We start from the raw sequence: 22,281 nt of genomic DNA, 5'->3' as shown, positions 1-22,281 counted from the left end.
CAAAAACGATTATCCGCCCAATCACCTTTCCAGATTTCAGGGTCGGCCGACGGAGAATCCCGCCCATAGTTTTTTCTCATCCTTGATTTTAATTGGTGTTAAAAATGTTATTGTTCTCCCCAGTGTATAGCCCACAATATAAATATAGATTTCATGGTACCAGATACTCTGGATGCAATCGTGTTTGGCGGTTCATGGCTACTTTCATCCTATAACATACAGCTGTATTACTGGTCGCCACACAACCAGAAGGATGTGGAGGCTTTAGAGAGGGTTCAGAAGAGATTTACCAGGATGTTGCCTGGTATGGAGGGCATTAGCTATGAGGAGAGGTTCTCACTGGAACGACGGAGGTTGTGGGGCGACCTGATAGAGGTCTACAAAATTATGAGGGGCATAGACAGGGTGGACAGTCAGAGTCTTTTTCCCAGGGTAGAGGGGTCAATTACTAGGGGGCATAGGTTTAAGGTGCGAGGGGCAAGGTTTCGAGGAGATGTACGAGGCAAGTTTTTTTACACAGAGGGTAGTGGGTGCCTGGAACTTGCTACCGGAGGAGGTGGTGGAAGCAGGGACGATAGTGACATTTAAGGGGCAACTTGACAAATACATGAATAGGATGGGAATAGAGGGATACGGACCCCGGAAGTATAGAAGATTGTAGTTTAGACGGGCAGCATGGTCGGCGCAGGCTTGGAGGGCAGAAGGGCCTGTTCCTGTGCTGTACTTTTCTTTGTTCTTTGTCCTGCTCAGCCCATTCAGTCAAATTATAAACCCTGAATTAATCACCTCTCTGTAACCACCACATCCACATCACCTCACATATCACCCACCCCTCTGACCACATCCACACCACCTCACATATCACCCACCCCTCTGACCACATCCACACCACCTCACATATCACCCACCCCTCTGACCACATCCACACCACCTCACATATCACCCACCCCTCTGACCACATCCACACCACCTCACATATCACCCACCCCTCTGACCACATCCACACCACCTCACATATCACCCACCCCTCTGACCACATCCACACCACCTCACATATCACCCACCCCTCTGACCACATCCACACCACCTCACATATCACCCACCCCTCTGACCACCACATCCACACCACCTCACATATCACCCACCCCTCTGACCACCACATCCACACCACCTCACATATCACCCACCACCCCTCTGACCACCACATCCACACCACCTCACATATCACCCACCCCTCTGACCACCACATCCACACCACCTCACATATCACCCACCACCCCTCTGACCACCACATCCACACCACCTCACATATCATCCACCACCCCTCTGACCACATCCACACCACCTCACATATCACCCACCACCCCTCTGACCACATCCACACCACCTCACATATCACCCACCCCTCTGACCACATCCACACCACCTCACATATCTCAAACATGAACTTACGTGCTGTGGATGCTGCCGTATCTGATTGGTCATCCAGGTTTTCTCGTTCATTTTCCAGTTTCTGAAATCAGAAACAATTTAAGTTCAACTCGTAGACCAGACTTCTACACGGAATAGTTTTTGAAAAATCCTTTCCTTTCTCCTCCTCCCCTCTGCTCTACTGAGCCTGGCTAGCATTGGGCTCCATGGGTATCAGCAGCCCTTGCCGTACCTTTCCCAAGTTCCTATACTTCATGCGTAAGCCAGGCCTTTTGATCCTGGTGGACATTGCAGCTGAACCCAGTCTTGTTCTTGCTTGAATCATCCATCAGCCTCCCAGGAGGAGTGTCCGAATAATAAATCAGAAATGGAATACTCAGAACTAGGTGCTCAGTTTCCTCCCAAAGTCCAAAATTGTGCAGATGAGGTGGATTGTCCATGATCAATGCACACAGGGTTATGAGGATTGACGAGAGAGCGCCTAGGTAGAGTAGTTCTTTCAGAGGGCTGGTGCAGGTTCAATGAACCAAATGGCCTCCTTCTGCACTGTAGGGATTCTATGGAAACCTGAGGTGACTTTCCTAACCCATAGCTGATTGCAGCCTATAGCAGTTGGAATGGCCTGTTCTTACATTCAGTTTCCCTGAACACCCCCTCCTCTCCATCTGTAACAAAGGTAAAACTTTAATTTCTCCTAATGGGAAAATACCTTCTTCTTAACATACAGTTTGGCTGAATACTAACAACCTTCATCCTCATGCATCTGTAGAGTGGACACGGAGGAATCTGACAGCAACCTATGCTGCAATTCATACATCTTTAACTAATACCTCGTTCATTTATTATTTTATTTTTTTAATGTTTTTATTCAAAGTTTTTCAATAATTTTTACAAACCACCACAAAAGAAAATATAATGCAAAGAGAACAAAACAATATGCCAACAAAAACAACTTAACCCTCTAACAACTTAACAATTTAACAAACAAGGTGGGGCATTTGCCCCTTACAAATAAAATGAAATCAACCCCCCCACACTCCCCGCCCTCTGGATTGCTGCTGCTGCTGACCTCCATCTAACGTTCCTCGAGAAAGTCAAGGAGCGGTCCGCCTGGAGAACCCCTGTGTTATAACCTGCCTACTTACCATTGGCTGGGGACTAATGACAATCCCACAATCCTGTGGGAGTATGAGCTTCCCCAATGAGGGGGGCGGAGAAACCATTAGTAAACTCCTAGTATAAATAAAGCTGGCCAGTTTGGAACCAGCAGGAAGGAGTGTGCAGCAAGGGAAGTTGCTGCTGCTGTTATATATATATGTTATTGTAAATAAATGTTATTACTTTGTATCCTTAAAACTCGTGCTGGATTCTTCGTGGCCCTCACAAAACTGGCGACGAAGGTTAAAGTGAATAGCTGTCTACACTGCTGAAGCCACCTCCCTGGATTTTTGTTGGAAGTTGTTTTCTATTATACCATGCCTCTGTACGGATGTTTGGATGTTTTTGATGCTGCGCTGGAAAGCTGGAACCAGTACACACAACGGATGCGTTACTATTTACGGGCAAACAATATCACCGAAAACGAGCGCCAGGTGGTCATATTGCTCACCGCCTGCGGCCCGCATACATTTGGGGTGATTAGGAGCCTTACGTACCCAGCTGCGCCGGACACCAAAATGTTTGATGAACTTGTGAATATAGCAGGGCAACATTTTAACCCAACCCCGTCCACGATAGTCCAGCGTTACCGGTTTAATACCGCTGAGAGGACCCCTGGAGAATCCCTTGCCGATTTTCTATCCAGGCTACGCAGGATTGCGGAGTACTGTGACTATGGTGAGACCTTGTCAGAAGTGTTACGCGACCGTTTGGTTTGCGGTATTAACAATGCGGCCACCCAGAGAAAGTTGTTAATTGAGCCAACATTGACTTTTCAACAGGCCATTCAAATAGTATTGTCCCGAGAGAGCGCAGAATGAGGAGTGCAGGAGCTACAGGGAATAGAAGTGCATGCCTTGGGGCGCAACCCCTTCTGTCCGAAAACGTCCCCCCGCACTCCTGCGGTACCTTGGGCGAGGCAATTTCCGGAACGACGCCAGTGGCCGTCGGACATTCCTCCCCGAAGGGAGCCTTCTCCAGAACCAATGGATGAGGAGCCATGTCCGTGTCAGACTTGTAGGCGCCGACCTCGTCGCGGACGGCGGTCCTGGGGGCGCCAGAGGCGCCGCCGTTCCGACCAAAACTGGGACCAGCCCAGGGGCCGTAACTGGGACCAGCCCAGGGGCCGTACCTTCCATGTGGATGAACCTGCGGCGACTACTCCTGAGGACGTGGAGACGGAGGACGACTGCCTGCAGTTGCATTGTGTGGCAGCTCTCCGTGTGGCCCCCATTAAGGTGACAGTACAGGTCAATGGCCACCCGCTTGAGATGGAGTTGGACACTGGCGCAGCGGTCTCCGTGATCGCCCAGAGGACATTCGACCGCATCAAGCAGCGTATACAGACCCTTACATTAACCGACTCACAGGCCAGGTTGGCCACCTACACTGGGGAACCACTGGACATTGTAGTTCCTGCAATGACCCCTGTTGTTTATGGACGCCAGGAGGGGCGTTTCCCACTTATCGTGGTGCGCGGCCACGGGCCCAGCCTGTTGGGTCGGGACTGGTTGCGCCATTTGCGGTTGCAATGGCAGCACATCCTCCAAACAGTTTCTGAAGGGTTGACTGAGGTGCTAGGACGATACCCAGATGTATTCCAGCCTGGTTTGGGGAAAATAAAAGGGGCCGCAGCCCGTATCCAAGTCGAACCAGGAGCCACGCCGCGCTATTTCCGGGCACGCCCGGTGCCTTACGCCTTGCTCGAGAAGGTAGAAGGGGAGCTCACTCGTTTGGAGAGTTTGGGTATCATCAGGCCCGTCCGTTTTGCTGACTGGGCAGCACCAACTGTACCTGTAATGAAGCCAGATGCCACAGTTTGCTTGTGTGGCGACTATAAACTTAGTGAATACGGCTTCCCGACTCGACCGATATCCAATGCCTCGCATAGAGGATCTCTACGCGAAGCTTGCAGGTGGACTCTCGTTCACAAAATTAGATATGAGTCACGCCTACCTGCAGTTGGAGCTGGACCCTGCCTCCCGACCATATGTAACGATTAATACACACCGGGGCCTGTATGAATATACACGGTTGCCCTTTGGAGTATCCTCTGCCTGCGCAATTTTTCAACGTGTTATGGAGGGCATTTTGAGAGGTTTACCACGTGTGGCTGTCTACCTAGATGACGTTTTGATTACAGGGACGTCGGAGCAGGAACATTTGGAAAATCTGGAGGCTGTCCTTAGACACCTTTCGGAGGCTGGAGCCCGTTTACGTCGCACAAAGTGCGTATTTCAGGCAAAGGAAGTAGTCTACCTAGGTTATCGGGTGGACCGCGAAGGTTTGCACCCTGTCGCAGAGAAGGTGCGTGCAGTTCAACAGGCCCCCGCCCCGACTGACACTTCGCATCTTCGTTCTTTTCTCGGTCTCGTAAACTATTACGGGAAGTTCCTCCCCAATCTGGCAACTACGCTGGCCCCTTTGCACCTTCTGCTAAAGAAAAATCACACCTGGGTTTGGGGTCAGCCGCAAGAAACTGCTTTCCGGCGGGTAAAGCAACAATTGTCGTCGTCTGGGTTACTAACCCACTATGATCCTGGAAAGCCTTTGCTCGTCACATGTGATGCATCCCCGTATGGTATTGGGGCCATCCCGTCCCACAAGATGGAGAATGGGACCGAGCGACCGATAGCTTTCGCCTCCCGCACATTGACTGCAGCGGAGAAAAAGTACGCGCAGATCGAGAAGGAGGGCCTGGCAGTGGTTTTTGCGGTGAAACGCTTCCACCAGTACGTGTAAGGCCGCCATTTCACTATCGTGACTGATCATAAGCCTCTGCTGGGACTTTTCAGAGAGGATAAGCCAATACCGCCCATTGCTTCTGCATGGATCCAGCGCTGGGCGTTGTTGCTTGCTGCATACGAGTATTCTCTGGAGCACAAACCAGGTACGCAGATAGCAAATGCCGACGCACTGAGCCGATTGCCTTTATCGACCGGCCCCATGTCGACCCCCACGACCAGTGAGGTGGTTGCAACCCTAAATTTTATGGACACCTTGCCTGTCACGGCATCACAGATCCGTGAGTGGACCCAGACGGAGCCAGTCCTGTCAAAGGTTCGGCACATAGTCCTGTATGGTGGGCAGCATAGACAGCTCCCAGGCGAGTTGCGGGCATTTTCCTCCAAGCTGTCAGAATTCATCGTGGAAGACGGCATCCTCTTGTGGGGGACGCGTGTGATTGTCCCAGAAAAAGGCTAGGAGCTGATACTAACAGACTTGCACAATGGGCATCCAGGTGTGACCAAAATGAAAATGTTGGCCCGGAGTTATGTCTGGTGGCCAGGCCTCGACACCGACATTGAGAAGGTGGCCCAAAACTGCTCCATTTGCCGGGAGCATCAGAAGCTTCCACCGGCCGCGCCCCTACATCACTGGGAAGGCCAGGGCGGCCTTGGGCGCGCTTGCACGCAGATTTCGCAGGCCCTTTTCAAGGATCCATGTTCCTTCTATTAATTGACACCCAGTCTAAATGGCTAGAGGTGCATAAGATGCTAGGCACAACGTCCTGCGCAACAATTGAAAAGATGCGTTTGTCGTTTAGTACGCATGGCCTCCCCGAGGTGCTCGTCACGGATAACGGCACTCCATTCACGAGTGAGGAGTTTGCGAGGTTCACAAAGTTGAACGGCATACGCCATATCCGCACTGCCCCTTACCACCCGGCTTCAAATGGGTTGGCAGAGCGCGCAGTGCAGTCATTCAAAAGAGGCCTAAAGAAGCAGTCTTCCAGGTCAATGGACACGAGACTGGCTCGCTTTTGGTTTACGTATAGGACCACCCCCCATGCGGTGACTGGGGTAGCTCCCTCAGAACTCCTAATGGGCCAGAGACTTCGCACCCGCCTTAGTATGGTTTTCCCGGACATTGGCGCAAAAGTACGCCGCACACAAGAACGGCAGGGACAGGAATTTCCTCGGCATCGGCCGATTCGGCAGTTTGCGCCCGGTGACCCAGTGTTTGTTCGGAATTTTGCTGGTGGTGCCCAGTGGGTTCCTGGTGTAATCTTTCGCCAAACGGGCCCTATATCGTACCAAGTGCAAGCCCAGGGTCGTCTCCAGCGAAAACATGTAGACCACGTTCGGTCCAGAAGACTATCCCCTCAAATGATTTCCCGCCCCCGGAGCTCATTTCTACAGCCGCAGAGACCAGAGACAAGGGAAGGTAGTCCTCACAATCATCCACTGGTGCCTCACTCGAAGCCTGCGCAGGTCGTTACAGAACCGAATGGAGATAGAGGCAGCAGACTCTGACTCCGAGATGGAGACACAGGATGCATCAGAGGGGGAATCCTCGGGTCCACGGGCCGTGGATGTACAACCGTTGCGCCGTTTATCACGGAAGCGCCGGTCTCCGTCTCGTTACACGCCACCTGATCCAGCACCGCGTGCAAATGGTGTCCGGCCTGCGGCAAAACGAGTCCGACGCCCTCCTTCGCCAGGGTCTTCGGTGGATTCCTTGGACTTTGGGGGGGGAGGGATGTTATAACTTGCCTACTTACCATTGGCTGGGGACTAATGACAATCCCACAATCCTGTGGGAGTATGAGCTTCCCCAATGAGGGGGGCGGAGAAACCATTAGTAAACTCCTAGTATAAATAAAGCTGGCCAGTTTAGGAACCAGCAGGAAGGAGTGTGCAGCAAGGGAAGTTGCTGCTGCTGTTTATATATATATATATATATATATATATATGTTATTGTAAATAAATGTTAATACTTTGTATCCTTAAAACTCGTGCTGGATTCTTCGTGGCCCTCACAAAACCCTGCAAGGACACTCGCAAGGCAAACTTTATCTTCTCCAACCCGCCATGTCACTGACCCAAGCCTCTAAGCTTGGGGGCTTCGCGTCCCTCCACATTAACAAGAGCCTTCTCAGGTGATGCAGATCCTCAGGGAGTTTGGAGACTTTTCCGGGTATAAGCTCAACATGGGGAAGAGTGAGCTATTTGTGATACACCCAGGGGACCAGGGAAGGGGGATAGACGAGCTTCCACTGAAGAGGGAGGAGTTTTCGGTACCTAGGGATCCAGGTGGCCAGGAGCTGGGGGGCCCTACACAAGCTCAACTTGACGAGGCTGGTGGAGCAGATGGAGGAGGAGTTTAAAAGGTGGGATATGCTGTCATTCTCCCTGGCGGGTAGGGTACGGTCGGTGAAGATGACGGTGCTCCCGAGGTTCCTTTTTATATTCCAGTGCCTCCTCATCCTGATCCCTAAGGCCTTTTTTAAGCGGGTACCTGGAACGGAGCAGGGACAGAGGAGGGCTACCGTTGCCTAATCTGTGTGGGTACTACAGGGTTGCCAATGTGGCGATGATACGCAAGTGGGTAATGGAGGGGGAGGGGGCGGCGTGGAAGAGGCTGGAGATGGCGTCCTGTGTGGGCACAAGCCTGAGAGTGCTGGTGACGGAATCGCTGCCGCTCCCGCCAACAAGGTACACCACGAGTCCAGTGATAACTGCGACCCTCAAAATTTGAGGGCAGTGGACTTCCGGGTGCGGCGATGACCAGCTAAGTCGCACGTTTCGGCAGCTCCTGTTGGAACGGACTTTTGGGCTCTTAATAGGAGCCCCAACGGCAATTTAAACGGCCAAAAACACTGTGCGGTAAACCAGAAGGGAATCCCCCCGGACACGCATGGAAAAGGGAGAGGATAGCGGCCGGATTGCGGAGGATCCTCTGGAGCAGCGGCAAGGAAGGGAAGCTCAAAGCAAGATGGCGTCAGAAGGTGGCCGCTTGTTATGGGGCCCGGACCAACAAGAGTTCCTGCGGCTCTGTGTGGAAGAGCTGAAAAAGGAGTTGAAGAAGGAAGTGTTGGCCCCGACATTACAGGCGATTGAAGGGCTAAAGGAGGAGCAGAGGACCCAAGAGCTGGAGCTTCGGGTCGTGAAGGCAAAGGCTGCTGAAAATGAAGGCGAAATACAGGGCCTGGTGGTGAAGACAGAGATGCACGAGGCACAGCACAAAAGGTGTGTGGAAAAGTTGGAAGTACTGGAGAATAACTCGAGGAGGAAGAATCTAAGAGGGGCGGACGTCGGGACATATGTGAGCACGATGCTTCACTCGCTAATGGGATCGGAGGCCCCGACGGGCCCTTTGGAGGTGGAGGGAGCTTATCGAGTTCTGGCGCGAAGACCGAAGGCTGGAGAAATACCCCGAGCTATAGTGGTGAGGTTTCTCCGCTATAATGACAGAGAGACGGTCCTCAGATGGGCGAAGAAAACTCGGAGCTGTAGGTGGGAGAACGCGGTGATCCGCGTATACCAGGATTGGAGTGCGGAGGTGGCGAGAAGTTGGGCAAGTTTTAATCGGGCTAAGGCGGTGCTTCACAAAAAGAAGATCCAGTTTGGAATGTTGCAACCGGCGAGATTGTGGGTCACACACCAAGGGAAGCACCACTACTTTGAGACGGCAGAAGAGGCATGGACATTCATTGTGGAAGAGAAGCTGGAATAGTCTGGCGAGAGAAAGAACTTTTGGGACAAAGTGGTGGGGTGATTATGTGGGGCGAGAAAAAGGGGGGGGGGATGGTTTTTTCAATTTGTTAATTTTGCGATCCTGTAACTTTTCTCTCTTCCCCATGTTGGGGGGGGGGAATATGAGGAACTGTGGGCGCCGGCCTTGAGGGGCGGGGCCAAGTGGGAAACGCGGGCTTTGTTCCCGCGCTATGGTAATTATGACGGGAACAGGGACACAGGAAGGAGGGGGCCTCGCACAGTGGGGGCCTAGGACAAGGGGGGAAGCCGAGGTCAGCCAGAGTTCGCTGACTTCTGGGAGCAACATGGGGGGTGCAACTACGCTAGAGGGGGATCTAGCGGAGGGGGGGGGGAGGGGGGGTTAACTGGGTTGCTGCTGCTAAGGAGAAGGGGAGCTGCTATGGGATGGGGTGGTCGAGGCGGGAGGGCGCCGTCGGGGGGATATACGGGTACGTGGGAACCGGGTGAGGAGCTGGGTTAAAAAAGGGGATGGCTAGTCGACAAGGGGGGGGGGGGGGGTAAAGAGCCCCCCAACCCGGCTGATCACGTGGAACGTGAGAGGGCTGAACGGGCCGATTAAAAGGGCACGGGTACTCGCACACCTAAAGAAATTAAAGGCAGATGTGGTTATGTTGCAGGAGACGCATCTGAAACTGATAGACCAGGTCAGACTACGTAAAGGATGGGTGGGGCAGGTGTTTCATTCGGGTTTAGATGCGAAGAACAGCGGGGTGGCTATCTTAGTGGGGAAACAGGTACTGTTTGAGGCAAAGACCATAGTGGCGGATAGTGGGGGTAGATATGTGATGGTGAGTGGCAGATTGCAAGGGGAGGCGGTGGTTCTGGTGAACGTATATGCCCCGAACTGGGATGATGCAAATTTTATGAGGCGTATGTTGGGACGTATCCCGGACCTGGAGGCGGGAAAGTTGGTAATGGGGGGAGACTTCAATACGGTGCTTGATCCAGGGCTGGACCGGTCGAGGTCCAGGACCGGGGAGGAGGCCGGCAGCGGCCAGGGTGCTCAAGGACTTCATGGAGCAGATGGGAGGGGTAGACCCCTGGAGATTTAGTAGGCCTAGGAGTAAGGAGTTCTCATTTTTCTCTTATGTTCACAAAGTATACTCACGGATAGACTTTTCTGTCTTGGGAAGGGCACTGATTCCGAAGGTGACAGGGACGGAATATACAGCCATAGCCATTTCGGACCACGCTCCACATTGGGTAGATCTGGAGGTAGGAGAGGAAAAAGAACGGCACCCACTCTGGAGAATGGATATGGGCTTATTGGAGGATGAGGGGGTATGTTTAAGGGTGAGGGGGTGCATCGAAAGGTACTTGGAGCTTAATGACAATGGAGAGGTTCAGGTGGGAGTGGTCTGGGACGCGTTGAAGGCGGTGGTTAGAGGGGAACTGATATCCATAAGGGTACATAACGGGAAGCAAGAGGGTAAAGAAAGGGAGCGATTGCTGAAAGAACTTTTGAGGGTGGACAGGCAATATGCGGAGGCACCGGAGGAGGGACTGTACAGGGAAAGACAAAAGGTTACATGTGGAATTTGACCTGCTGACCACGGATAAGGCAGAGGCACAGTGGAGGAGGGCACAGGGTGTACAGTATGAGTATGGAGAGAAGGCGAGTCGGCTACTGGCCCACCAATTGAGGAAGAGGGGAGCAGCGAGGGAGATAGGTGGAGTGAGAGATGAGGAGGGAGAGATGGAACGGGGAGCGGAGAGAGTGAACGGGGTGTTCAAGGCATTTTATGAGAGGTTATATAAGGCTCAGCCCCCGGAAGGGAAGGAGGGAATGAGGCATTTCCTGGATCAGCTGGAATTCCCTCAGGTGGAGGAGCAGGAGAGGGCGGGACTGGGAGCACAGATTGAGATGGAGGAGGTGGTAAAAGGGATTAGGAGCATGCAGGCGGGGAAGGCCCCGGGACCGGACGGATTCCCGGTAGAATTTTATAGGAAGTATATGGACCTACTGGCCCCGCTTTTGACGAGAACCTTTAATGAGGCCAGGGAAAGGGGGCAGCTGCCCCCGACTATGTCGGAGGCAACGATATTGCTCCTTTTGAAGAAGTAAAAAGACCCGCTGCAGTGTGGGTCCTACAGGCCCATTTCCCTTTTAAATGTAGATGCTAAGCTCCTGGCTAAGGTGATGGCGACGAGGATAGAGGACTGTGTCCCGGGGGTGGTCCACGAGGATCAAACTGGGTTCGTTAAGGGGAGACAGCTGAACACGAACATACGGAGGTTGCGAGGGGTAATGATGATGCCCCCACCAGAGGGGGAGGCGGAGATAGTGGTGGCGATGGACGCTGAGAAAGCATTCGACAGAGTGGAGTGGGATTATCTGTGGGAGGTGCTGAGGAGATTTGGTTTTGGAGAAGGGTATATCGGATGGGTACAGCTGCTGTATAGGGCCCCGGTGGCGAGCGTGGTCACGAACAGACAGAGGTCTGACTACTTCCATCTTCATAGAGGGACGAGGCAGGGGTGTCCCCTGTCTCCGTTACTGTTTGCATTGGCGATTGAGCCCCTGGCCATAGCACTGAGGGGCTCCAGGAAGTGGAGGGGAGTACTCAGGGGAGGAGAAGAGCACCGGGTATCCTTGTATGCAGATGATTTATTGCTGTATGTTGCGGACCCAGTGGAGGGGATGCCTGAGATAATGCAGACACTCAGGGAGTTTTTGGGTTACAAATTGAATATGGGGAAGAGTGAGTTGTTTGTGGTGCATCCTGGGGAGCAGAGCAGGGGAATAGATGACTTACCGCTGAGGAAGGTAACAAGAGATTTCCGGTACTTAGGGATTCAGATAGCCAGGAGTTGGGGAACCTTACATAGGCTTAATTTAACAAGATTGGTGGAACAGATGGAGGAGGATTTTAAGAGATGGGACATGGTGCCCCTGTCACTGGTGGGTAGGGTGCAGGCGGTCAAAATGGTAGTCCTCCCGAGATTCCTCTTTGTGTTTCAGTGCCTCCCGGTGATGGTCACAAAGGCTTTTTTCAAGAGAATTGAGAAAAGTGTCATGAGTTTTGTGTGGGCCGGGAAGACCCCGAGAGTGAGGAGGGGGTTCTTGCAGCGTAGCAGGGATAGGGGGGGCTGGCACTACCGAGCCTAAGTGAATACAACTGGGCCGCCAATATCTCAATGGTGTGTAAGTGGATGGGAGAAGGGGATGGAGCGGCGTGGAAGAGATTGGAGATGGCGTCCTGCAAAGGAACCAGCCTACAAGCAATGGTGATGGCGCCGTTGCCGTTCTCCCCGAAGAAATACACCACAAGTCCAGTGGTGGTGGCAACACTAAAAATTTGGGGGCAGTGGAGACGACATAGGGGAAGGACGGGAGCCTCGGTGCGGTCCCCGATAAGAAATAACCATAGGTTTGTCCCGGGGAGAATGGATGGGGGATTTGGAGCATGGCAAAGAGCTGGGGTTGTGCAACTGAGAGATCTGTTCGTAGACGGGACGTTTGCAAGTCTGGGAGCGCTGACGGAAAAATATGGGTTGCCCCAAGGGGATGAATTTCGATACATGCAACTGAGGGCTTTTGCGAGGCAGCAGGTGAGGGAATTCCCGCAGCTCCCGATGCAGGAGATTCAAGATAGAGTGATCTCAGGGACATGGGTGGGGGATGGTAGGGTGTCGGATATATACAGGGAAATGAGGGACGAGGGGGAGATCATGGTGGATGAGCTGAAGGGGAAATGGGAAGAAGAGCTGGGGGAAGAGATTGAGGAGGGGCTGTGGGCTGATGCCCTACGTAGGGTAAACTCGTCGTCCTCGTGCGCCAGGCTAAGCCTGATACAATTCAAGGTTTTACACAGGGTACGTATGACCGGAGCAAGGCTCAGTAAATTTTTCGGGGTAGAGGATAGGTGTGGGAGATGCTCGAGAAGCCCAGCAAACCACACCCACATGTTTTGGTCATGTCCGGCACTGCAGGGGTTCTGTGTGGGGGTGGCAAAGGTGCTTTCGAAGGTGGTGGGGGTCCGGGTCGAGCCAGGCTGGGGGTTGGCTATATTCGGGGTTGCAGAAGAGCCGGGAGTGCAGGAGGCGAAAGAGGCTGATGTCTTGACCTTTGCGTCCCTAGTAGCCCGGCGAAGGATATTGCTTATGTGGAAGGAAGCCAAACCCCCGGGCGTGGAGACCTGGATAAATGACATGGCAGGGTTTATAAAACTAGAACGGATAAAGTTCGCACTAAGGGGTTCGGCTCAAGGGTTCACCAGGCGGTGGCAACCGTTCATTGACTACCTCGCAGAACGATAAAGGAAATAGGAAGGTAACAGCAGCAACCCGGGGGGGAGGGGGAGGGCCCGGGCGGGTCCTCAGGGGTGTTTTTGTATAGATATTTGTATTCGGCTATGTATATTGGATTGTTTGATTTTATTTTTGGAGAGTTATTATTTTTGATATGGCAGTTGCCATTTAGTTTATATATTATTTATTTATTTGTTAAAATGGCCACTGTTATTTATACTGTTTTATTGTTGTAAAAAGGAAAACCTTTGTATTGTTTTGTTTGGCAAAAACATTTGAATAAAATATATATATATTTTTTTTTTAAATTTGGGGGCAGTGGAGACGCCACAGGGGGGAGGCCGAGGCTTCGGTGTGGTCCCCGATCCGAGAGAATCATCGGTTTGTCCCGGGGAGAATGGATGGGGGTTCCTGAGCTGGCACAGGACAGGTATCAGAAGGATGGGGGACCTGTTTATAGATGGGACGTATGCGAGCCTTGGGGCATTGGAGGAAAAATTCGGGCTCCTCCCTGGAAATGCCTTCAGGTACATGCAGGTAAGGGCATTTGTAAGATGGCAGGTGAGGGAGTTCCCGCTGCTGCCAGCACGTAGGATCCAGGATAGGGTGCTCTCGGAGGTGTAGGTTGGAGAAGGCAAGGTCTCGGCGATCTACCAGGAGATGCAGGAGGAGGCCTCGGTGGAGGAGGTGAAAGGTTAGTGGGAGGAGGAGCTGGGGGAGGAGATAGACGAGGGTACATGGGCAGACGCCCTGGGTAGGGTAAATTCTTCCTCCGCTTGCGCCAGGCTTAGCCTGATACAGTTTAAGGTTCTGCACAGGGCGCACATGACTGGGGCAAGGCGGAGTCGGTTTTTTGGAGTGGAGGACAGGTGTGTGAGGTGTTCGGGGAGCCCAGCAAATCATGCCCACATGTTCTGGGCGTGCCCACACTGGATGGGTTCTGGAGGGGCGTTGCGAGGATGGTGTCTAAGGTAAACACCAGGGTTAAGCCGAGTTGGGGGCTGGCACTATTTGTGGTATCGGACAAGCCGGGAGTGCAGGAGGCGAAAGAGGCCGGTATTCTCGCCTTTGCGTCCCTGGTAGCCCGGCGGAGGATTCTGCTACAGTGGAAGGAGGCGAGGCCCCCGAGCGTGGAAGCCTGGATCAGCGACATGGCAGGGTTCATTAAACTGGAGAGGGTAAAATTTGCCTTAAGAGGATCTGTGCAAGGGTGGCAACCTTTCCTAGACTTTCGAGCGGAGTGTTAGGAGGTAGTCAGCAGCAACCCGGGGGGGGGGGGGGGGGTACTTTGTGTTTACTACTGTGTTTATTATCGTTTAATGGGGGGCTTGTATATTGGGGTAATACGTGACATAGCTATAAGATGTTTATTTATGTGTTCTTTGTTTTTTCTTATTTCTGTAAGGGTTTGTTGAAAATATGTAAAACATTTGAATAAAAATATATTTTTTTAAAAACAAGAGCCTTCTCCGGGCGACCAAGGGGGCAAAGGCCAGGACTCCGGCCTCTTTCGATCCTGCACTCCTGGATCATCCGATACCCCAAATATCGTTATCCCCCAGCTCGGCTTCACCCGCGTGTCCAAGACCTTGGACATAGCCTTTGCAAAGCCCTTCCAAAATTCCGTAAGTGCCAGCATGTCCAAAACATATGGGCATGGTTCGCTGGGCTCCTTGAACATCTCACACACCTGTCCACTACCCCAAAGAACTTACTCATTCTCGCCATGTCATATGCGCCTGGTGCACCACTTTAAACTGAATCAGGCTCAGCCTGGCGCAGGATGAGGAGGAATTGACCCTGCCCAGGACGTCAGCCCACAGGCCCTCATCCAGCTCCTCCCTCAGCTCCTCCTCCCACTTGCCCTTCAGTTCTTCCACCGAGGCCTCCTCCGCCTCCTGCAGCTCCAGGTATATGTCCGATACTTTGCCATCCCCCACCCACACGCCCGAGACCATCCTGTCCTGTACCCTCCGGGCAGGCAGCAGTGGGAATTCCCCCACCTGCTTTTTCACAAATGCCCAAACCTGCATGTACCTAAAAGTGTTCCCCGGGGGCAACCCAAATTTCTCCTCTCGCGCCCTCAGACTGGCAAAAGTCCCATCGATAAACAAGTCCCCCATCCTTCTGATTCCCGCCCTGTGCCAGCTTAGGAACCCACCGTCTATCCTACCTGTGGTTGTTCCGTATCGGGGTCCAGACTGAGGCCCCTTCCGCCGCCCTATGCCGTCTCCACTGTCCCCAAATCCTCAGTGTCGACGCCACCACCGGGCTCGTGGTATACCGTTTCGGCCGAAGCGGCAACGGTGCTGTCACCAGTGCCCCCAGGCGAGTATCTGTCCAGGACGCCACTTCCAACCGTTTCCACGCCGCCCCCTCTCCCTCCATTACCCATTTCCGAATCATAGACACATTCGCTGCCCAGTAATAGCTGCACAAGAACCGAGGGAGGCACGTCATCTTTACGGAGTGCACCCTGCCCGCCAGGGAGAGTGGCAACATGTCCCACCTCCTAAAGTCCTCCTCCATCTGACTCACCGGCCACGCGAAGTTGAGCTTGTGCAAGACCCCCCGCCAGCTCTTGGCCACCTGGATGCCCAAGCACTGAAAGCTCCTCTCCACCATCTTAAGGTAGCTCTCCCAACCTCTTTTCCTGGCCCCTCGCATGCACCACAAAAAGCTCGCTTTTTCCCACGTTTAGCTTGTATCCCGAAAAGTCTCCAAAATCCCTAAGAACCTGCATGACCTCCCCCATCCCTTCCACCGGATCCACAATATACAGAAGGTCATCCGCATACAGCGAAACACGGTGCTCCCCGCCGCCCCCCCCGAACCAATCCCCTCCAGATTCTGAACTCCCACAACGCTATGGCCAGCGGCTCAATCGGCAAGGCAAACAGCAGGGGGGTGCGGACGACAAGGGCACCCCTGCCTCGTTCCATGATATAACCTAAAGTACCCTGACCGCAGCCGGTTCGTCGAAACACTCGGGGTCTGATACAACAATTTAACCCACCCTATGAATTCCTCCCCAAACCCAAATCTGCTTAACGCCTCCCACAGGTACTCCCACTCCACCCGGTCAAAGGCTTTCTCCGCGTCCATTGCTACCACCACTTCTACGTCCCCACCCTCCAAGGGCATCATGATCACATTCAGGAGCCTCCGCACATTCGTATTCAGCTGCCTGCCCTTCACAAACCCCCTCTGATCCTCATGAATCACTCCCGGGACACAATCCTCAATCCTAGTGGCCAAGATCTTGGCCAAGAGCTTGACATCCACATTAAGAAGCAAAATCGGCCTATAGGAGCCGCATAGCAGCGGGTCCTTATCACGCTTGAGGATAAGCGAGATCAGAGCCTGCGACATCAACTGGGGAAAGCACTCCCTTTTCCTTAGCCTCGTTAAAAGTTCTCAACAGCAACGGGCCCAATAGCTCCGAGAATTTCCTTTAGAACTCTACGGGAAACCCATCCGGCCCCGGGTCCTTGCCCACCTGCATGCTCCCCCACATCTTAATTAGTTCCTCCATCACAATCGGGGCCCCCAATCCCTCTACCCGCCCTTCCTCCACCTTTGGAAACCTCAGTTGGTCCAGGAACTGCCTCATCCCCTCCCCTCCCTCTGGGGGTTCTGACTCGTATAATTTACCATAAAAGTACTTAAAGACCTCGTTTATCTTAGCTGAACTCAGCACCATATTCCCCCCCTATCTCTAATTCCCCCACTCTCCCTAGCCGCCTCCCTCTTCCGCAGCTGATGCACCAGCATCTGACTTGTCTTCTCCCCATACTCATACACTGCTCCCTGTACCTTCCTCAACTGGACCTCAGCCTTCCCCATGATCAGCAAGTCAAACTCCGTTTGAAGGCTCCAGCGCTCCTTCAACAACCGCTCCTCGGGGGATTCCAGATACCTCCTATCCACCCTCAGTATCTCCCCCACCAACCTCTCCCTCTCCATCCTCTCCCTCTTCTCCCTGTGGGCCCTGATTGAGATTAGCTCCCCCCTGACCACTGCCTTCAGCGCGTCCCAGACCACACTCACCGAAACCTCCCCATTATCATTGGCCTCCACATATCTTTGGATGCACCTCCAGACCCGCCCACAGACCTCCTCGTCCGCCAGTAGTCCCACGTCCATTCGCCACAGCGGGCGTTGGCCTCTCTCCTCCCCCACCCCCAGCTCCATCCAGTGCTGGGCCTGGTCCGAGATCGCAATGGCCGAATACTCCGCCCCCTCCACTCTCGGAATTAGCGCCCTGCTCACCACGAAAAATTCTATCCGCGAGTAATCCTCGTGTACATGGGAGAAGGAAAACTCCTTCACCCTTGGCCTGCCAAATCTCCACGGATCCACTCCCCCCATCTGGTCCATGAACCCCCTCAGGACCTTGGCCGCTGCCGGCCTCTTACCCGACCTCGACCTAGACCGATTCAATGTCGGGTCCAGGACCGTAATAAAGTCCCCCCCCCATTACCAAACTACATGACTCCAGATCCGGAATCCGGCTCAGCATCCACTTCATGTTCTTTGCACCCAGCCTGGAGTGAAAAACCTGTCCCACCCATCCCTTCCTCAGCCTGGTTTGATCCGTAATTTTCAGGTGTGTTTCCTGTAGCATGGCTACGTCTGCCTTCAGCCCTTTTAAGTGCGAAAATACCCGGGCCCTCGTGACCGGCCCATTCAGGCCTCTCTCATTCCACGTGATCAGCCGGATTGGGGGGCTTTCCCCCCCCCCCCCCCCCCCCCGGCCAACTAGCCATCTCCTTTTTTAGGCCAGCCACGTGCCCGCGCCTCCCGCACCCTCCAGCCCCCCAGGCGGAGGCTCCCCGCCCCAACTTTCCCTCTTACCATCGATTCCCCCTCAATCAGCACAGCAGCAACCCAGTTCCCCACCCCCAAAATCCCCCCTCCCCCGACCAAGCAACTGCTTAACCCCTCTACCCCCCCCCCCCCGCTCCATTGAACTCCCGTAAGTCCTCATCTTGACCCCGGCCGCTCCCGCCTCTACCTCCAATCCCCCTGTGGATTCCCCATCAAAATCTCCAGCCTCTTCCCCCCCCCCCCCCCTCCACCACCTAAGTGGGGTAGAGAAAGTCCCACCCCCTACACCCCGTATGAACCAATGCGGACATCGAACACAGTACCGTCCCCCGCTTCAGGTACCACCCTCACCATTTCGCGGGAAAAACCGTGCTCCCTGCCTGGGCCGACCCCACCCCCTATGACAGCTCCTCTCAACTGAGACCTCGCCCCAATCCCCGAGGGCCCCAGGCCACGGGACCACCCAGACCTAAGAAAACGCAGGGAAAACCCCCACCCAAACACCGCCCCATCCCCTTCACCAACAACCCCGATAACATACTGCAAACCAACTCGAGTCCAACTTCTCATTTTTGATGAAAGTCCACGCCTCATCCGGCATATCAAAATAGTGGTGTCGGTCCTGGTATGTGACCCACAGCCTCGCCGGCTGTAACAGCCCGAACTTCACCCCCTTCCCGCGGAGGACCGCCTTGGCCCGATTGAGTCCTGCCCACTTCTTGGCCAGCTCTGCACTCCAGTCCTGATAAATCCGGATCTCGGTGTTCTCCCACCTGCTGCTCCGCTCCTTCTTCGCCCATCGCAGGACACTCTCCCTGTCGGTGAAGCGGTGGAACCGTACCACCATAGCCCTCGGCGGCTCGTTCACCCTCTGCCTCCTGGCCAGGACTGTGTGTGCCCCATCCAGCTCCAGGTACTTCGGGAAGGCGCCCGCGCCCATCAACGTACTCAGCATCGTGGTCACATACTCCCCAGCATCCGACCCCTCCACGCCTTCAGGGAGACCCAGAATCCGCAGGTTCTGCCTCCTCGATCTATTCTCCAGGTCCTCCAGCTTCTCCTGACATTTTTTGTGCAGCGCCTCGTGCGCTTCCACTCCAACCGCCAGGCCCAGAATCTCGACCTCAATCTCAGAGGCCTTCTGCTGCACCTCCTTGATCGCCGTTCCCTGCATCTTCTGGGTCTCCACCAGCCTTTCAATGGACACCTTCATAGGGGCCAACACCTCCGCCTTCAAGTCAGCAAAGCAGCTTCTTAAAAACTCCTGCTGCTTCCGAGACCACTGGGTGACGCTGCCTGATCCCCGCCCGCCGCCATCTTGTTTTTTCGCGCCCGTTCTCCTCTCTTCTCTAAAGCCACTTTTTTTGACCGCTTCATACAGTGCTGGAGGACCCTCACTGTTTCCTTCCCACACTGGGAATCGTCGTCCAAATGCCACTGGAGCTCCTTAAAAGGACCCAAAAGTCCGTTCTCGGCAGGAGCTGCCGACTGTGCGACCTACCCAGGCATAGCCGCAACCGGAAGTCAATACCTCGTTCATTTAACAAAACAAGGGGAATGAGGATGGAACAGATTTGTACACGAAGCAATGTGGATTTAATTTACAACGGGCTGAATGGTGCGAGGCACGATCAATGACCACTAAAGCGAGGTTGTAGTCCAACTGAAGGCTTTAATAAGCTAGATGTTTCCCCCAGCAGCTCAGGTACAGAAAGAAGGCTGCTGGGGCGGCACAGGCTCTTATACCCCGCCTTGCAGGGCGGAGCTACCATACAGCTTGACCAATAGGAAACATACAATATCTACCAATTGTGATCCAGCAATACCAGGTACCGTAATACCTCTACACAGACTACCACATTCACCCCCGTTAAAAAAAGAGTCCGGCGGGGGTGGTGGCTTGATATTACAACATGGTAACGTGGTAGAAATTATAATTATGGAGGTACCGTAATACCTCCGTACAGCGTTTTGTCTTATTGTCGTAACTATTTACAGATTCACAATTAACTATATACACTTTAAAATGAAGCAATCAGTTGATCGGGGACCCTGGTCGTCCTCTGTGATCGTCGAAGCTTCGGTGGTGACTCCGGTGGAGGCTCGGGTGTCTGTGGCTCTGGGAGCATGGCCTCGATCTCTGTGGCAGCTTCAACACCCCTAGACGGCGCTGGTGGGGAAGACGATCGACTTGGGAAGGGAGCGTCTGCGGGGTGCGTCGGTGGGCAGGGGGGCCTAGACGGGGCCGGCGGAAGGACCGATCCTCCTGGGAAGGGGGCGGCTGTAAGGTGCATCGGTGGAAGGGAGGGTGGGACTGGTGGCTGGGGTGTGCGTTGGGATCCGGCGGGCGCCAGGTCTCGTAGGGAGACCGTATCTTGCCGACCGTCGGGGTACGCCACGTAGGCGTACTGGGGGTTAGCGTGGAGAAGATGGACCCTCTCGACCAACGAGTCCGACTTGTGCGCCCGCATGTGTTTTCGGAGCAGGATGGGTCTGGGAGCTGCCAGCCAGGTCGTGAGCAAGGTCCCAGAGGAGGACTTCCTGGGGAAGACAAGGAGAAGTTCGTGAGGTGTTTGGTTGGTCGTGATACAAAGCAGTGACCAGATGGAGTGGAGGGCATCCGGGAGGACTTCCTGCCAGCGGGAGACTGGGAGATTCCTGGACCGTAGGGCCTGTAGGACGGTCTTCCAGTCCGTTCCGTTCTCCCTCTCTACCTGTTCGTTACCCCGGGGGATATAACTGGTCGTCCTGCTCGAGGCGATGCCCTTGCTGAGGCAGGAATTGACGCAGTTCGTCGTTCATAAAGGAGGACTCCCTATCACTGTGTATGTAAGCGGGAACCCGAACAGTGCAAAGATGCTATGGAGGGCCTTGATGATGGTGGTTGCGGCCATGTCGGGGCAGGGGATGGCGAATAGGAACCGGGAGTGCTCGTCAATCACATTCAGGAAGTACGTGTTGCGGTCGGTGGAGGGGAGGGGGCCTTTGAAGTCCATACTGAGGCGTTCAAAGGGACGGGAAGCCTTTATCAGGTGCGCTTTCTCTGGCCTGTAGAAGTGTGGTTTGCACTCCGTGCAGATTTGGCAATTCCTGGTGGCTGTCCCGACCTCCTCGATGGAGTCGGGCAGGTTGCGGGTCTTGATAAAGTGGAAGAAGCGAGTGACCCCCGGGTGGCAGAGGTCCTCGTGAAGGGCTCGGAGGCGGTCCACTTGCGCTTTGGCACATGTGCCGCGGGACAGGGCATCAGGAGGCTCGTTTAGCTTCCCGGGACGATACAAGATCTCGTAGTTATAGGTGAAGAGCTTGATCTTCCACCGCAAGATCTTATCGTTTTTTTATCTTGCCCCGCTATGCATTATCGAACATGAAAGCAACCGACCGTTGGTCAGTGAGGAGAGTGAATCTCCTGCCAGCCAGGTAATGCCTCCAATGTCGCACAGCTTCTACTATGGCCTGGGCCTCCGTTTCGACTGAGGAGTGGTGGATTTCGGAAGCATGGAGGGCACGTGAGAAGAAGGCCACGTTTGGTTGAGGGTGACCGCCAGAGCTACGTCAGACGCGTCGCTCTCGACCTGGAAAGGGAAGGACGCGTCGATGGCGTGCATCGTGGCCTTTGCAATGTCTGCTTTGATGCGGCTGAAGGCCTGGCGGGCCTCTATCAACAGGGGAAAAACTGTGGATTGGATCAGCGGACGGGCCTTGTCCGCATTGTTGGGGACCCACTGGGCATAGTAAGAGAAAAACCCTAGGCAGTGCTTCAGGGCCTTAGACACTGAGGGAGGGGGAACTCCATAAGGCGGCGCATGCGTTCAGGGTCGGGGCCTATAACTCCATTTCACACTACGCAGCCGAGGATGGCTAGAGGGCCAGTGCTAAACACGCATTTATCCTTGTTATACGTAAGGTTAAGGATCTTTGTGGTCTGGATGAATTTCCGGAGATTGGTGCCGTGGTCCTGCTGGTCGTGGCCGCAGATGGTGACATTATCGAGATACGGGAATGTTGCCCGTAAACCGTACCAGTCAACCATTCGGTCCATCTCGCGCTGGAAGACCGAGACCCCGTCAGTGACACCGAAGGGAACCCTTAAGAAGTGGTAGAACCGCCCATC

General features: G+C 54.0%; 1 protein-coding gene across 6 annotated transcripts in view; it reads right to left on the bottom strand.

Moving 5' to 3' along the window:
* The window catches only part of c2h21orf58 (chromosome 2 C21orf58 homolog), a 165,863-nt gene that overhangs the window by 102,137 nt on the left and 41,445 nt on the right, over positions 1–22,281 (bottom strand). For all 6 annotated transcript variants that reach the window (XM_072483952.1, XM_072483938.1, XM_072483950.1 and 3 more), the window contains exon 2: positions 1,453–1,513. In XM_072483952.1, the coding sequence (XP_072340053.1) occupies positions 1,453–1,513 (61 nt within the window). The remainder of the gene's footprint in view (positions 1–1,452; positions 1,514–22,281) is intronic.

Source organism: Scyliorhinus torazame, chromosome 2, assembly GCF_047496885.1.
Source record: "Scyliorhinus torazame isolate Kashiwa2021f chromosome 2, sScyTor2.1, whole genome shotgun sequence".
Taxonomy (NCBI): Eukaryota; Metazoa; Chordata; class Chondrichthyes; order Carcharhiniformes; family Scyliorhinidae; genus Scyliorhinus; species Scyliorhinus torazame.
Note: the sequence above shows the minus strand (reverse complement) of the source record. Positions and strands in the feature narration are given on the sequence as shown.